General features: G+C 44.5%; 1 protein-coding gene across 9 annotated transcripts in view; it reads right to left on the reverse strand.

Annotated features, from left to right (window-relative positions):
- Positions 1-257: 257 nt before the first annotated feature.
- The window catches only part of myt1la (myelin transcription factor 1-like, a), a 48,552-nt gene continuing 31,653 nt past the window's right edge, over positions 258-17,156 (reverse strand). For 2 of the 9 annotated variants that reach the window (XM_036985300.1, XM_036985299.1), the window contains exons 10-23: positions 16,398-16,508; positions 15,843-16,069; positions 14,557-14,804; positions 12,009-12,242; positions 10,786-10,934; positions 10,594-10,662; positions 10,364-10,426; positions 8,919-9,017; positions 5,981-6,202; positions 5,736-5,827; positions 5,507-5,610; positions 5,076-5,219; positions 4,006-4,068; positions 258-3,191 (exon numbers count right to left, since the gene is read on the reverse strand). In XM_036985300.1, the coding sequence (XP_036841195.1) occupies positions 3,051-3,191; positions 4,006-4,068; positions 5,076-5,219; positions 5,507-5,610; positions 5,736-5,827; positions 5,981-6,202; positions 8,919-9,017; positions 10,364-10,426; positions 10,594-10,662; positions 10,786-10,934; positions 12,009-12,242; positions 14,557-14,804; positions 15,843-16,069; positions 16,398-16,508 (1,966 nt within the window). In that variant the 3' untranslated portion in view covers positions 258-3,050. The remainder of the gene's footprint in view (positions 3,192-4,005; positions 4,069-5,075; positions 5,220-5,506; positions 5,611-5,735; positions 5,828-5,980; positions 6,203-8,918; positions 9,018-10,363; positions 10,427-10,593; positions 10,663-10,785; positions 10,935-12,008; positions 12,243-14,556; positions 14,805-15,842; positions 16,070-16,397; positions 16,509-17,156) is intronic. The other 7 variants (XM_036985306.1, XM_036985304.1, XM_036985303.1 and 4 more) reach the window with 7 other exon arrangements.

Genomic DNA, 17,156 nt, shown 5'->3' on the forward strand with positions numbered 1-17,156 from the left:
AATTGGGTGAATCCCTTTCTTTTTTGAGGGTGGTTTATGATTTGTTTGTCCATAGTTTTTTTCTCTCACAGTAGTTGTACTTCACAATAACATAGTTCCTCTTCTGTTGTCATTCAGGACAGGAGGATAGACTACAGATGCTTTCTGGCTCTGTTAAAGTCATTTCAGTGACTCTGCAGCTAAGTGTGTTCTTGGATTATTTCTCTTCTCCTATTTTCATTCATATGTGAGGCAGTCATTTGAGGAAACAGTACAAGTTAGTGTTGTAACACACGTTTTATTCAGAGTAAGAGATGTCAACACCAGCGTGATAAAAATCGTACAAACTTCACAATTTCAAATTAAATATCACAGCAACTTGTGATCTTAAACATACAAAATTAAAGAGCCACAAAAATCATGCCATGTGGTACCAAAATTAAGTTGGAAAGTTTGCAAGAGGGAGAGAGGACAGGGGAAAGGATAGAAGGAAATGAATGTTGTATAAAATCCTTTCATCAAAGCATTACTCAAAATAAATCGTAATTGTAGCAGTTTAATCAATAGATGAATTCACAAATATTCATATGAAAATTCTTCTGCACTCTAGCATGTGACATGTTAGTGTTCTCTATGTAAATAATCACAGATAACCTTTTTACATTTGTTATTACAATATGTACTGACTGTTGGTGAGTAGGACATTTGTGCTTAAAATTCCCATTTCCTTGGTATCAGTAAGAATAATTGACTGAAGAAAATAGTACAAGCTGTCGATCTATCTATAGCATTACTTTATTGGCAAAAAGCTGCAGACACAAAGCTTTAGACACAGGCATGTGGAGTCATATGGAATGTGGACCTCAAGTCTAGTAGGAGGTCCAAATAGATGCTTTGAAGTGTGAGATCAGGTCAATGACTAGCTAAGCCCATAGCACCCTCATGTTGACTACCAAGAAGGGATGTCTGAATTGAACTTGACTCACTCAGCTCTAAGTCTCGCGGCTGCATTTAGACAGGTGGCCCAATTATGATATTTCTTTCACTAATTTGTCGTTTGACCAATCAGATCAGTTCCGAAAAGATCTGGTGTGAAAAGATCTATGTGATTGGTCAAAAGACCAATTACTTGGAAAAAATATCAGAATTGGACCGCCTTTCTAAATGAAGTCCTAGGCTTCACTGTAGGCTACTTCCAAGGACAGTGCATCTTAGATACTGTTGCCATATACAGTCGTTTAAATTAAAATAATGATATCTAGTTATTGATATAATTGGGACATACTCCCCATGATGTGCATGCACAATAAACTGTATTAAGAACACACATATAATCCATTATTAGAGTCATCTTCAGCAAGTGCATGTCACATGGTTATGCCAATTTGTAAAGGAAATGTAATGATTCATTAGTAAATACTATGTAAGGGTAGATTTGTTGCAGTTGGCTGATGATTAAAAGGTTGTGGCATTATAGGGGGCTGACATTGACACTCACATTGCATTATAATGGTGTTTTTAAGTACTATGAAAACATTTACTGAGGGTGTCTCATAGAAAGGGATAGCAATTTCCTCATGAAATTGTCATCAATCATAGAAACGCTAGTAAATCGTGGACCACTATTAGCAGTATCACTTCCGTTATTCTTTGCTGTTATAATAGATATCAATAAAGTTTTTACCAATAGATTCATTTTTTTAGGACAGAATCAAAAAGCAATCTTTAGCTCGTGTCATGTTGTGTGGCTCAGACACATACTATGCATGATCGCAAAGACAGTGCAATAATATACTATGATAAATGGGGGACATTGACCCTGTAAGTCCAGCGCATCAATCAGCCTTTATAAAGATAACTTTTCTAGAAAACTTCTGAACCATCAATTTGACCCTTCAAGTACCTCTTTAAGTGTCAATAAAAACATCAAAACCAAGGTGTTCCTGTGCAAAATCGAACATGAGAGAACGAAACTCATAAACTCATCCATCTTTCATTTTGGAACTGATCGCCGCATGATGAATCCCGAAAACATGATTGTATTAAAAGATTTATACAAAACTTAATACATTTACATTTAGTAAAAAGATTTATCAGCTCAGCTAATTTTATTTATAAGAAATTGCATATACCCAAACGTTTGTTCTATATAGATTGCATCCCATATCTAAACAAGTGATTTAATCATTGTTATACCAATATTGCTGATAAGTTGTACCTACTAGCTATTCGATAAGATTTACGATTAAAATAAATGAGTAACGCTAGATTGTCTCCTACATTTCCCATAGCCATTGGTCCTCCCGCTCTGTGTTTGAAATGGAAATAGTTTAACAGCACATATTACTAAGACTTTTTTATTTATTTCTAACTTAATGAAGTACAGTCCATTCCAGATGATGGGAGTTGCACCACTTAGTTTCCGTCTCATGATGTTTGAAATTTGTCATATTTATACATAGTTTCTTCTCGTACTTTATTTAAACATAGACATTATTATTAGTCTCCACACAGACCACTGAAGACAAAGAGTTTTTTCAAACATTGTTACAAAAATCGATACATTTACATCCATTAAACAATCTTCACACCAAAGGTCTTTTTTTGTTGTTGTATTCTATTAAATCACAAAAAGAAACGCTTATCTAAAAATGATTGCTCCTCACATTGCCCTCATCTGGCTCCCGACCCATGGGACTCAGTTTAGTCCTTTTTCTCAATAAGCGTTCAAATAATGAATGAAACAAGCTTACAATTAATAAATACATATACACAAAAATGTGCATACATTAGCAGCTATAAACAGTACATCGCGTTATATTAGGTCATATGAAAATGTACAAAACGTGTATGTTCTTTTAAACTTTTGCCATCGGGAACTATTTTTAAAGCAAGGCAAAAATATCATAACCATGGAGCTCAGAGCATAACATTGTAATAAAAGAAACATGATGGTAATTTACAGCAGCAAAAAAAAATCCTGATCCATTCTCTCTTTTGACCCTTTTTCGTCGCTTTAACATCATTTGATTTAGCCTCTGACAGTGCCTTTTTCGCGGGTAGATAGGCTACTACACTTGGATGCCTTGCACCGCTTGTTTGATGTTCTCCAATAGGGCCTTGTTCTCTGGACTCTGGTATTGGTCCTGATGGGTGTACATATCTGTCAAAGTATTCACATAACTATCAAAGTTTTGTTCATTCATTGGCTCCTGTGAGGGGAAAAAGACTCCAATGAGGAAAATGGTACATACGCAATCCGATTCAGTCGGGTTTCATATTGATGATCAATTCATTTTCTTTCAAAGAGAAGGGAAGGGAAGGGAAAGAGAAATTGTACAGGGAAGGACACTGACAGCTGCAAACATTGTAAGGACAGTATGGGCACGGGGGCTGTACTAAGTGTATACAATACTTCATCAATTTCATAAAATGTAACCATTTACATAGTCCTACGTACACTACAGTGGACCTAATGCAGCTCCAAAACATGCAAAGTCAGTGTAGATTGATTTTAGCAACTCATAGAAGGCATGATGGTTGATGCTTATCTTATGGAGACAAAATGATGACTGACATCACATAAATAAACTAATGTAATGTGTGCAGCGAGTGAGATGTAGGAGTTGTGGGAGCCATTTCTCAGATAGGTGCACACACTGTAACAGTAGCATGAGCAGACAGACAGACAGACAGACAGACAGACAGACAGACAGACAGACAGACAGACATTGAATATGCAATAGCAGACTGAACCTACTGAAACTACTTCCTTGACTGTGACTGTGTTATAACTGTGAAAATATGGCTCGTGGTGTTACTCCATCACGGCCACTTCCTTGTCAGCAACAAAATTCTTCTAAGAAGCCACAAAACGTCTCTCTAAATATGATCAAACCATTGAATCGTAGTATAACGCAGCAACATGTATGGAGTGTTCACGAGTATAGGAGGAAGACTTAAAGGGAGGAGATGATAGTGCAGAAGAAACGGATAATAATTAGACTATGAAAAGGAGTCTCTTACTCTGTGGGGCATCTGTAAACAGCAGCTATGTTTAACTGGGGCCTCTTTCTGTGGCATCGGTTTCTACAGGAAGAGGTGTGAAGAGAATAGAGATAGATATAATTCTATTAGCCTGCTGTACAAAAGGGAGCAAAATTCTAGCCTGGTCGCAGATATTTTTGTGCTCTCTTGCTAATAGTTATTTTCATGACGTTTGGCATAACAATGACTATAGCAGTTGGCTATAACACAAACAGAAATGGTTCCAGGCTAGCAAAATGCTTTATAACCCTAGTAAAACGTGATCCCCTCACATTAATGGTCAGACAACAGGGAGCCATATTCAGAGGGAAAGATCTCATTCATTACTAAGCAACTTTGGTGCCTTTTGAATCAAGCAATATCCAATCAGCCCTGTTCTTTCATACGCAAGAGCTGTAATTGGATACAGGCACATGACACGTCAAGGCAGCCATGATTTATTTATATAACAAAGCAGGGGTGTATGTGTGTGTGTGTGTGTGTGTGTGGGGGGGGGGGGGGGGGTTATTAGATTAGATTATTAGTCTGTTACAGGAAGTGTTGTAGCACAGAAGCATATGAACTGCTGAGAAAACAAGTGACAAACAGAAAGCAGCAGATGAAACAACCCGACTGTGTCATTGCAGTCGGCCCTTGTGTTGCAATGATTTGTCAAGCACATAACAGGGTAAGAGATGTATTTTTCTTTACGAATTCTTGATGTGTTCTGTTTAAATGGCATCAACAAACAATCAATATTGTTTGTTCCAATTTGGTAGAATGAGTGGAATAAGCCACTACCATGATATGGCCATGTCTTGTTTTCACTCACGTTACGTTGATTAATTTACTCCAAATGGCCCTGGGTTTCAACACTTGCAATCATGGAACGTCAAATTGGCATGCTTTCAAGTGTGCCATCTATTATCTTTGACAACATAGCCTTTTTACCTAACCCCACGTCCCATTTCCCCATAAACCCGTTCTTGATTCCTATGGCATCTTAGTTCGACTTGATACAGTGCTTGTCCGACAGTAACTGTTGTAGGCTAAGTTGTGATGGTACTTACCATATGTGGGAGCTGGATATTCGCTAAGCTGTTGATGAGAGACTGGCTGAGGTTGGCTAGTTCGTGCAGTAGGGAATCATTCTGCTGCTCAATAACTTTGTTCTCCTCCTCTATGGACTTCAGGTTAGTCTCCATAGTGGTGATCTGGGAAAGGAGAGGCAGAAGTGCATGGAAGTTGATGAACCAGAGAGACTGACTGTTTGACAACTGACAACAGAGGGTTTTGTCTGACGACTGAGGGACTTCTTATGGATCCGTAAAAATGTACTGCGCTAGGCGGGGGGGGGGGGGGGGGGGGGGGGGGGGGGGGGGGGGGGGTGAGACATCAATTAATCCATCAACCTGTTTCAGAATTTGCCCAAAACTAGCATGACTGATTGCCTTATAATAATTAATGAATTAATCTCGATTAAGTAATGCATGAATCTTACTTGTGTCCTAAGTTTAATCATGTCTGATTCCACTTGATTGTTTGATTCGTTTAGATCTTTGATTTCTGTATCCAGCTGTTTAATGTCCTCATCATTTTCTATTCCTAGAAAAGGGGAAAAGGGGAAAAAGGGAAAATGCACTGTGGATTCAGCTTGAATATGTTTTGATAAAACCAGGAAGTGGCATAGTCAAGGGGCATTCTGACTGGCATTTGTGCCTGGTTATTACCTTTGCTTGCCCGTTGCTTGATCGTTAACATTTCTACCCCAGTCATTCTGGCTTTCTTCATGGCTGAGGTGGCACGGGGGCAACCAGAAAGACTGAGGAATAAAGGAATATACACTACTGGTGAATAAAATCATATGACTCCAACCCTGCTGGACTCAACCATAATTTACATTATTGATCCAGTACTTGGTTACATTTAGACACAGTTGCTCATCTACACCAGAGCCATGCAGAGCGCCACCCACCTCCGATGGGTCAGGAAGCTCCCGCTGACATGTCCTGATCCATCGCAGCCCGGGGTCGGGCACGACATGCCATCTGTCTTCCCGGACTTCCATGCAAACTGGGAGCCGTTGACGTAGCCATCCTTCTGCCGCTTGGCCGCCAGGGGGCAGCCCGACGCACTGCGGTGAGATGCGTATTTCCCCGTCACGTGACCCTGTCCGTCACAGCCTGGGACTGGACACCTGCGGAGAGAAGGGGTCACAAAGGTCAGTCAGGACACGACCTCGCTCTCCTCACTTGCAGCACACCTGTCCCTGGTAAATGTCATCCACACAATACAAAGACAACTAGAAAAAGATTAGCTACTCTAATGAAAACGGTCTCCGGTTAAAAGACATTTACCCGTGGTTCTACATTGTCCTTCAGAGTGACATTTGGGCTGATTAGAATTAGCACAGTGTGTCTGTGGGCCGCTCCACCCCGACAGTGGAGAGGTCAGTGTTAATTATGATTGCAATGTTAATGATGATGGTACATCCAGTGAACCTCGCAGGGATAGAGGTGGCAGCAACAGCTGTGCAGAGATTGGGAAGTGATTGGTGAAAGGACACATAGTTAACTTTAGTTGATTTGCGGCAAGTTCATATACGCTTAACATTATCGCATTCCTTAAGTGGTGGAAAGGTAACCTTTAGTGTACTGTACCCACTAGGTGTACTACACTGGTTGTAGAGAATCTGAGGTGAAATGCATGACCATGACTTCAAGAGAATACAGATGTAGGATCTTAATTTGATCACTCTTTTGTTGCTGAGAGTTTTCCTGCATGGCAGGAAATGCAAGCTTGCAGTGTATTCAAGGTTTAAAAAGGCTTCTACAGTTTGTACTTTTCACTTTAAAATGCCAGACTTGATTTGCCCTTGTCAAAAATGTATTAAATCCTACAAAAATGTCCAATAATTATAATCTACATAATAATTCACATTTCCTGTTGCTGCGGGATTATTTTCCTGCTGTAGCAAACTGGCTCAAATTAAGATCCTACATCTGTATGTTGACAAACTGTCACGCCCTGACCTTAGAGAGCCTTTTTATGTCTCTATTTGGTTTGGTCAGTGTGTGATTTGGGTGGGCATTCTATGTTCTTTATTTCTAGGTTTTGTGTTTCTATGTTTTGGCCGGGTATGGTTCTCAATCAGGGACAGCTGTCTATCATTGTCTCTGATTGGGAATCATACTTAAGCAGCCTGTTTTTCCACCTTAGGTTGTGGGATGTTGTTTTTTGTTAGCTCTGCGTAGCCTACGGAACGTGACGTTCGTTGGTCTTTTGTTGTTTTGTGTTCGGATTTAACAAAGAATCATGAACACGGACCACGCTGCACCTTGGTCCACTTCTTCCGATGGGCGTTACAGAACATCCCACCACAAACGGACCAAGCAGCATGGTAAGGAGGACTGGACATGGGAGGATATCATGGATGGCAAAGGATCCAGGACGTGGGAGGAGATCCTGGACAGAAGGGATCACCTCCCATGGGAACAGGTGGAAGCAGCTAGGAAGGCGGAGGCAGATAGAAAAGGGGCCCAGCGTTACGAGGGGACACGGCTAGCACAGAAGCCCGAGAGGCAGCACACGGGGAGATTGGTGGAGTCAGGTTATAGACCTGAGCCAACTCCCCGTGCTTACCGTGGGTAGCTTGGTACTGGTCAGGCTCCGTGTTATGCGGTGGAGTGCACGGTGTCTCCAGTGCTCGTTCACAGCCCGGTGCGCTATATCCCAGCTCCCCGCATCGGCCGGGCTAGAGTGGGCATCCAGCCAGGACGGATGGTGCCGGTTCAGCACTCCTGGTCTCCAGTGCGTCTCTACGGCCCAGGATATCCTGCGCCGGCTCTGTGCACTATGTCTCCGGTGCGTTTCCACAGCCCAGTACGTCCTGTGCCAGCACCCCGCAATTGCCGGGCTAGGGTGAGCATCCAGCCAGGAAGGGAGGTGCCAGCTCTACGCTCCAGACCTCCAGTGCGCCTCCTCGGCCCAGTATATCCTGCGCCGGCTCTACGCACAGTGTATCCGGTGCCTACTCCACGGACCAGGCCTCCTGTGTGTCTCCCCAGCCTGGTGAGTCCGGTGCCTGTTCCACGGACCAGGCCTCCTGTGTGTCTCCCCAGCCTGGTGAGTCCTGTACCTGCCTCCAGTGATGATCCATGGCACGGAGCCTCCAGCGATTGCCTCCAGTCCGGGGCCGGCAGCGAGGGTCCCCAGTCCGGGGCCGGCAGCGAGGGTCCCCAGTCCGGGGCTGGCAGCGAGGGTCCCCAGTCCGGGGCTGGCAGCGAGGGTCCCCAGTCCGGGGCTGGCAGCGAGGGTCCCCAGTCCAGGGCCCGCAATGAGGGTCCTCAGTCCGGGACCCGCAACGAGGGTCCCCAGTCCGGGGTCAGAGGCGGGGGTCCCCACACCAGAGGCACCACCAAAGTGGGGTGAGCCAGAGGTGGAGCGAGGTCTACGTCCCGTACCAGACCCGCCACCGCGGATAGATGCCCACCTGGACCCTCCCCTATAGGTTCGGGGGGGGGGGGGTACTGTCATGCCCAGACCTTAGAGAGCCTTTTGATGTCTTTTGGTCAGGGTGTGATTTGGGTGGGCATTCTATGTTCTTTATTTCTAGGTTTTGTGTTTCTATGTTTTGGCCGGGTATGGTTCTCAATCAGGGACAGCTGTCTATCGTTGTCTCTGATTTGGAATCATACTTAGGCAGCCTGTTTTGCCACCTTAGGTTCTGGGATGTTGTTTTTTGTTAGCTCTGCGTGGCCTACGGATCGTGACGTTCTTTTGTTGTTTTGTTTGGTGTTCGGATTTAATAAAGAATCATGAACACGTACCACGCTGCACCTTGGTCCACTTCTTCCGACGGGCGTTACACAAACTCACCAAGATGCTATACTGCTATCCGTTCCAACCCTCACCTAATTGGCTCCTGGTCGTCCTTGTCCTCCTTGCTGTGCAGTATCTTGATCCCGCTCTTCTTCGCCCGTGGACAGCCTGACAGACTAGAGGGGAAAGGTCTTGTGCAGTTCACTACCATCTTAAGAGTATGAGTACAACATCAGCACATTTGCAGTTCATCAAAAGACAAATAACATCTCAGAATGATAGCTCTGTAAAGTTGGTATCAGATGGTTTCAAGAGAAGCCATGTAACCTATACACTACTGTTCAAAAGTTCGGGGTCACTTAAAAATGTCCTTGTTTTTGAAAGCACATTTTGTCCATTCAAATAACATAAAATGAATCAGAAATACAGTGTAGACATTGTTAATGTTGTAAATGACTATTGTAATTGGAAACGGCTGATGTTCTTTTCAATGGAATATCTACATAGGGGTACATAGGCCCATTATCAGCAACCATCACTCCTGTGTACCAATGGCACGTTGTGTTAGCTAATCCATGTTTATCATTTTAAAAGGCTAATTGATAATTAGAAAACCCTTTTGCAATTATGTTAGCACAGCTGAAAACTGTTGTCCTGATTAAAGAAGCAATACAAATTACCTTCTTTAGACTAGTTGAGTATCTGGAGCATCAGCATTTGTTGGTTTGATTACAGGCTCAAAACTTTCTTCTGAAACTCGTCAGTCTATTCTTGTTCGGAGAAATGAAGGCTATTCCATGTGATAAATTGCCAAGAAACTGAAGATCTCGTACAACGCTGTGTACTACTCCCTTCACAGAGCACCGCAAACGGGCTCTAACCAGAATAGATAGAGGAGTGGGAGGCCCCGGTGCACAACTGAGCAAGATGACAAGTACATTAGAGTGTCTAGTTTGAGAAACAGAAGCCTGACAAGTCCTCAACTGGTAGGTTCATTAAATAGTACCCGCAAAACACCAGTCTCAACGTCAACAGTGAAGAGGCGACTCCGGGATGCTGGCCTCCATTGTCTTTCTCCTTTTGCTCATCTTAATCTTTTATTTTTATTGGCCAGTCTAAGATATGGCTTTTTCTTTGCAACTCTGCCTAATAGGCCAGTATCCTGGAGTCGCCTCTTCACTGTTGACGTTGAGACGGGTGTTTTTCGGGTACTATTTAATGAAGCTGCCAGTTGAGGACTTGTGAGGCATCTGTTTCTCAAACTAGTGCTTTTCTTTCAAAAACAAGGACATTTCTAAGTGACCCTACACTTTTGAATGGTAGTGTACATGCATATACGGTAACAAATGACTATCAGAGCTCAGTGAAACTGAAAACAGAGAAGTCTAAACAATCCATACAACTGTCAAGTATGCACTACAAAATAGGTCATATACTGTATATGTATCTATGCATCACTGTCTTCTACAATCTGAAATGTCAGGGGCTGCTGAATACCCTGCGTGGCTTTTTGTCATTATGATGGGTTGCAAGCTACCTCCTGTGCGAGGCGTAGTTCCCAGTGATGTGTCCAGACCCGTCACATGCCGGAGTGGGACACCTGGGACAGAGGGGACAAGGAGAGTGACTACAGGGTACTGGGTAATACCAAAGCTGACAGCGTCAACACTTATCAGGCTATTGGTCTGCTAGGCTATGTAAAGACTAAAATATAGAATGCACAATTGTCTCTATCGGAGACACTGGCGAAATAGGGGTTATGCTTACTTGAGGTCTTGGGCATTGGTTGTCATCATACTGCGGATGCTTTTGTCAGCTAACTGGCAGTTTGAGAGACTAGAGAACACACAGACATACAATGACAACAGCAGATGTGGAAAATGGTCACTGGGTAAAGCGGGTATAATGAATGTCAAGTAGTAAAAAGGGGATGACAAAATAAGCTTGTTTTGGTCTTACGTGATGAGTTCCTTCTTGCCCTCCTTGCAGGCGGAGTACTTGTGTTTGGGGCTGGGCATGGTCACGTCCCCTCCATAGTGCTGCTCATCCAGAAGGTCCTGGAACGGGTCCAGGTCATCGACCTGGTGGAGGGATGAAAAAAAGGAAGACTACATCATGTCATCATGTAGCCTATGACCATAACATTGGCATATTCACACATCCTACATTTTTTTCAATCAGCACACGATTACAATTCATACTCATATTCACATCCCACACATCTCACATCCCATTTTTTTCAAATACTTTCAAATACTCAGCAAGATCAAATTTTTTGGTATCAAGCAATCCTGAAGAAACCCTCTCCCCTCACTCTCAATGCTCATGCCCCCTCTGAAAATGTTTCACCCATGTCTTATTAGCAAGCCCAATTACCCCTTTTTTCTCCCCAATTTCGTGGTATCCAATTGTTGTAGTAGCTACTATCTTGTCTCATTGCTACAACTCCCATACGGGCTCGGGAGAGACTGCACCTGGCAACCTTGGCTAGCGCGCACTGCGCCCAGCCTGCCATAGGAGTCGCTGGTGCGAGATGAGACAAGGAGATCCCTACCGACCAATCCCTCCCTAACCCGGACGATGCTAGGCCAATTGTGCGTCACCCCACGGACCTCCCGGTCGCGGCCGGTTACGACAGAGCCTGGGCGCGAACCCAGGGACTCTGATGGCACAGCTGGCGCTGCAGTACAACGCCCTTAACCACTGCGCCACCCGGGAGGCCTCAAATGTATTTCCTTGATTCCACTTCTCCTCTTTCCTTTCCACCTTCTCAGAGGGGAGGAACCTCAGATCTTCTGCTCCAATGTGCTTTGGGAAGGAGACGATGAGGGAGGATGTGAGGTATCAAGGAAAACAATTGAGATTCACTCATTGAGTCAATGCAGTACCGGTAGCATCAACTAGATGTCAGTAAAAGACTATCAGTGGATACTGGATACCCCCCCCCAAATCAAATCACCATTACCTGTGTGCTGCCGGTCTATGGCTCATTAAGGAATATTGAACACTCGCAGAGAGTAAAATATTTTCTGGATAAGCCACCTTTGAATTGTGCTTCCACTGCAAGAGACCATTGGAGTATAATAGAGGACTTTTCTGTTCAATAGATAAAAAATTTGAACACAAAAAAACACATTACCCCATAACTACATTACCCATAATGCTGCGGCCCTTCCCCATACCTCTTTGTGATCGTCGTCAGTGATGCGCTTGATCTTGGTGTAGTCCACGGGCAGGTCCCAGCAGTCGGCCTCACTCATCTGGTAGCAGCGGCTGCTGTTGAGCAGGGCCTGCCGCTGGGGGGACATGGGCTGCAGGGGCGTCAGCACCGTGCCACTCCCCTCAGGACCCCCAGGCTGCCCACGGCTCACACTCAGGTCCAGGGTACTGTTGTCATCTACGTCCCCATCAGGACTCTGTCAGAGAGAGGGAGATGGAGGGAGGGATGAAGAGAGAAGGGGGGAGAGGGAGGTAAATAGAATGAAAGAAAGATGAGAAGGTGAAGAGAGAAGGAGGAGCCCGATAAGGAGATTGTAGGAGGTAAAGAGGAGAGAGAGAGAATGAGAGAGAGAATGGAGAGGGTTGATAGAGGGAGAGAAGCAGAGAGAGAAAGCGAGGGAGAGAATAATTACTCCTCCTCTTTGGCCCACTCTGCAGCCCGCACTGTGGTGGAGAGGAGATTAATGTACAACACAGGGAATATCCCCGCGGCGCTCTGATGATGATGATGATGATGATGATGATGACGACGATGGTGCACACAGAGACAGACTGCGCCAGAGCAAGACCATGTCCTCACAGAGAGGTCACTCTCTCTTGCCTCTGCACAGGGGGCATGATTACTAGAAAGAGGCCGAGAGAGGGAGTGTGAGAGCGAGAGAGAGAGTGAGCGTGGCAACTGAAATGCTCATTGATCCATTCCAGGCTGTCTTAAAAAGCCAAGGGCTCCAGTCCACCGCGCCCAATGCATCTCTTTGTCTCACAGTGTTAGATACTATACTGCTCTCATGGCTGTGCTTGCCCTGCACCGGGGCTCTAAATTAAAAATATATATTGGTAGCACCGGTGCACCATTGGTAGCATAACATCTAATTTAGCACCAGAAAATACGGTTTTATTGTATCTACTGAGATATAGCCTATGTGAATTCTAGTTACTTCTGAAGCACATGTTGTGCCCTAGAATTTAAAAACAAATGTAACCATGTAAATACATTTGTTGATATAAAGAAAGCAAAAATGTTGTCATTAGTGGAGTATTAGGTTTCTACATTGTGTAAAAGCACTATTTTCCTATTGAGATGCATTGCATTGAATATTGTGCACTGTCTCTTTACGAATGTCAAGTTTGTGACAATGACATGCAAGATATCTGACATGTATTCATTGCTATGACCATTGATCTCCTCAAGAAGCTATCCCTTTTCCTTTCTTTCTGTGTCCCCAAATGTTTGCATATACTGGTAAAGTTACCAGGTTGTCAGCTAGCTATTTAATGAGGTAACAAACATGATTGAACAAGGTGTAAAACAAATGCCGGCCCACAAGTAGTTTTAGAATGGCCCACGACATGATTTGTAAATGTAAAAAATATATATACTGTATATATATATATACTGTATATATTTAGGATAATTTCTTTTGCAGAGTGATCCCAAATTAAAACTCCTGGTCAAACAGCATATTTTGCCAAATTGGTCGCTCTTTAGCGCAGGCTGTACCCCATAATGTAATGAATGTGCCACACACAGAATCACAGGACGCCAGACCAGACCGCGTTATTCTGTAATAAGCAAAGCAGCAAAGCCTAAATGATATGGCATAGAAAAGCATCTGACACCTAACCTTGTGGAGGAGGCCTCTGACTCATTGTTGACTGAATCAGACAAGGGCCCACTTTTCACTAGAATTGACTCAGGGTGGCAGTAAGGAAGATATAATATCCCCTATTTTGTCAGAGATACAATGCAAATGTGGTCTGATAGATTGAAAGAGCAATAAAGAAAGCAGGAATAGACTGAAAGGCAGAAAGATAAGAGAAATACATAGACTGAAAGGGAGAAAGATAAGGGGAAATAAATAGACTGAAAGGGAGAAAGATAAGGGGAAATAAATAGACTGAAAGGCAGAAAGATAGGGGAAATAAATAGACTGAAAGGCAGAAAGATAGGGGAAATAAATAGACTGAAAGGCAGAAAGATAGGGGAAATAAATAGACTGAAAGGGAGAAAGATAGGGGAAATAAATAGACTGAAAGGCAGAAAGATAGGGGAAATAAATAGACTGAAAGGCAGAAAGATAGGGGAAATAAATAGACTGAAAGGCAGAAAGATAGGGGAAATAAATAGACTGAAAGGCAGAAAGATAGGGGAAATAAATAGACTGAAAGGCAGAAAGATAAGGGAAATAAATAGACTGAAAGGGAGAAAGATAGGGGAAATAAATAGACTGAAAGAGAGGAAGATGGGGTGGAGAAAGAGAGCGAGAGCAGTGAGGGAGAAAGAGGGCAGAAAAGGAGGGCGGAAAGACAGTGAGAGAAGGGAAGAAAGGCTCAGAGAAAGAGAGAGTGAGATAAAGAGAGAGAAGGGATGTTGGACAGAGAGAGAGAGAGAGAGATAGAGAGAGAGAGAGAGAGAGAGAAAAGCAAGAGAGAGCTACGCAACGCCCCAGAGGCGGAGCTGGAGCCTGCCGGGTGAGTGTGAGCATGAGTCTGGGGCGTAGTCCTCCCTACCTGGGAGAGGAGGTCCTGGGGCTTGCCTCCCAGGCCGTGGGGCATCTCCCTGCAGCGCGTGGACAGGTTGAGGATGGCCGTGGCGGCCATGTGGGCAGCCTCCATGTCGTGTGTGTAGTCGAAGCTGCTTTTGCTGCAGGTGCTGCTGGCGCTGCTGCCGCCCCCTCCCCCTCCGCAGCTCAGACTGCTGCTGCTGGGAGCGTAGCTGCTCGTTGTGCTGCTGGCTGGGCTCTTACAGTAGCGCTTGGCTGCAGGGAGGGAGCACACCATACAGATCATACACAGACATATAGACACACATACGGTATACACATACAGTGCAGCCATCAGGGACAGGACATCATCCATGCACACACACACCCACACACACATACAGTACATAGATAAAGTCCCACACACACATACAGTACATAGATAAAGTCCCACACAATGATGCCTAAGGCCAGATTTTGGCCCCGCAAATTTATAAAAATTCAGAGATGTATAAAAAGACATGAAATATAGAAAAATGTAAAGAATATATATATATATATACATACATTCTGTATATATAGATATAGATAGAAAGGTAGGTAGATAGATCATTTCTAACACCTACAGAGAAGTCTTCCAGTGGATGGTTTGCTCCACGGTGAATGCTGTGTCAGAGCAAATGATTGTGCTCTTGGTTGGAGAACGAGGCGAGGGAGACAGAGATGGAGAGCGTGAGGAGAGTGCTAGGAGGGAGAGAGAGAGAGCGCGAGCGAGAGGGATGGGAGCGGTGAATACGGGCTTCACAGTAAGGGTTTGTAGGCAGCAGAGTGTGTGAGCGAGCCGGGGTGAGCGAGCCGGGGGAAACCAGAAACCTGCCCTAAAAGCATCTCCACGCTACAGGGAGAGAAAAACCTTGCATCCAGCAACTTGAAAATGCATCAGGGCCAAGGAAATGGGTGGTGTTCTATACTTATCTCCAATCCGGATTGGAGTTGTTCCATCTAATATGAACTATGCCATGCAGTATCAAATTGATGGAAATGAAATATAGCCTCAAAAATTGGGCTTTAGGAATACACATTTCAATCGTTTCTTTGCATTGTATATGTGTTGCATAGAGTTATTCAACACATTTACCCCATTGTCTTAGCAGTGATCTAGAACCTGGGAGTAATGTTTGTGTTCCTGCCTGGGTTTGTGCATGTGTGTGTGCGCGCCTGCAATGCACGTGCCAACATGCGTGCTTGCATGTGTGTGTGTGTGTGTGTGTGTGTGTGTGCATGCGTGAGAGTGCATAGGCAGTCATTCCCTACCGTCATATCCCTTAGACGAGAAGTCCCGTCCTTGGGGCTTGGGGACCAGGCCTCTCTTCCCCCCACCGTAGATGTGTTGCTGGCTGTCGTAGCCTTGGCCGTAGTCGAAGCTGGTCTTGGAGTACTTCTCCAGCTCCTTGGCCAGATTGGAGCGCGGCGTGCTGGTGGAGACGTTATTTTTGTAACCGTACTGTGGGATCTCCAGCTGTTTCACAAAGCACATTGGCCTGGAAGATAACCATGGACAGGGGGGCCGTGTTTGTGTACACGCGGTGAGAGCGGTCTGACTGTCTGACTGCATGGTGTACGTCCTCACTGAACCACTAGGGGGACTTCATTTGTAAGAGCAAAATCATGAGAGCTACTACGGTTGGCTATGTCCTGTCTATTGTATGTACAATGTACATGATGTTACCGTATGTTCTCCCTACGTCTATATGAGGTATGAGAGATTGATGCAGGTCAGAGGTTACATTCACGGCTACCAGGAATGCACTGGGATGAGCGGGAAGGCTGGGGGAGTGGTGGTCATGTGATGAGGGTGTGAGTGAGTACCTCAGCACACGGTCTGAAGCCTGGTTGGACTTGGGGCCCCCGTCACATGGGATGTGCTTCTCCTGGACTTTAACCATCTTCTCTGCAGCAGCGATGGGGCACCCCGAGAGACTGTAACAGCATTCACAAAACAGAGTGAGGCCTAATTGGCCAGAGCACACACATACATGCACACGAATGCATGTACGTACGCAAGCAAGCACACACACACACACACACACACACACGCACACACACACACACACACACACACACACACACACACACACACACACACACACACACACACACACACACACACACACACACATCACTTGCACAGACATGTACCCCCCCACAAACCTACACAGTCTGCCTCACCGATAACAGACACATCCAGTCAATCAGCTAAATTTGGCTTTGATTTAAACAGAATTACAAATGTCCTGCTATATGATGGGGCCCCACGTATGAATTATGTATTTTCTATGGCCTAGTTCTTAATTGCAAAGCCGGAGCTTTGCAGATACATGTTATTGGCTGCCTGGGTACTGGCTGCTGAGCTTAGCTATATACCTCAGTCTTTTCAGGCATTCTGTGTAGGCACATTGGGGAGAACTAATTCACCACAATGCCAGCTACTGTACAGCCTCATATCTTCCCCTATCAACTCTCCCCCTCTTGCTTCCTCATCCTCTATTTTCTCCTCGTTTTATTCCCCTTTCTCCCTCACATTTGCACTTCTTACAGTATATGAGAGTATTTTTTCAAACGAACCTG

This window comes from Oncorhynchus mykiss, chromosome 8 (assembly GCF_013265735.2).
Source record: "Oncorhynchus mykiss isolate Arlee chromosome 8, USDA_OmykA_1.1, whole genome shotgun sequence".
NCBI classification, from domain to species: Eukaryota; Metazoa; Chordata; class Actinopteri; order Salmoniformes; family Salmonidae; genus Oncorhynchus; species Oncorhynchus mykiss.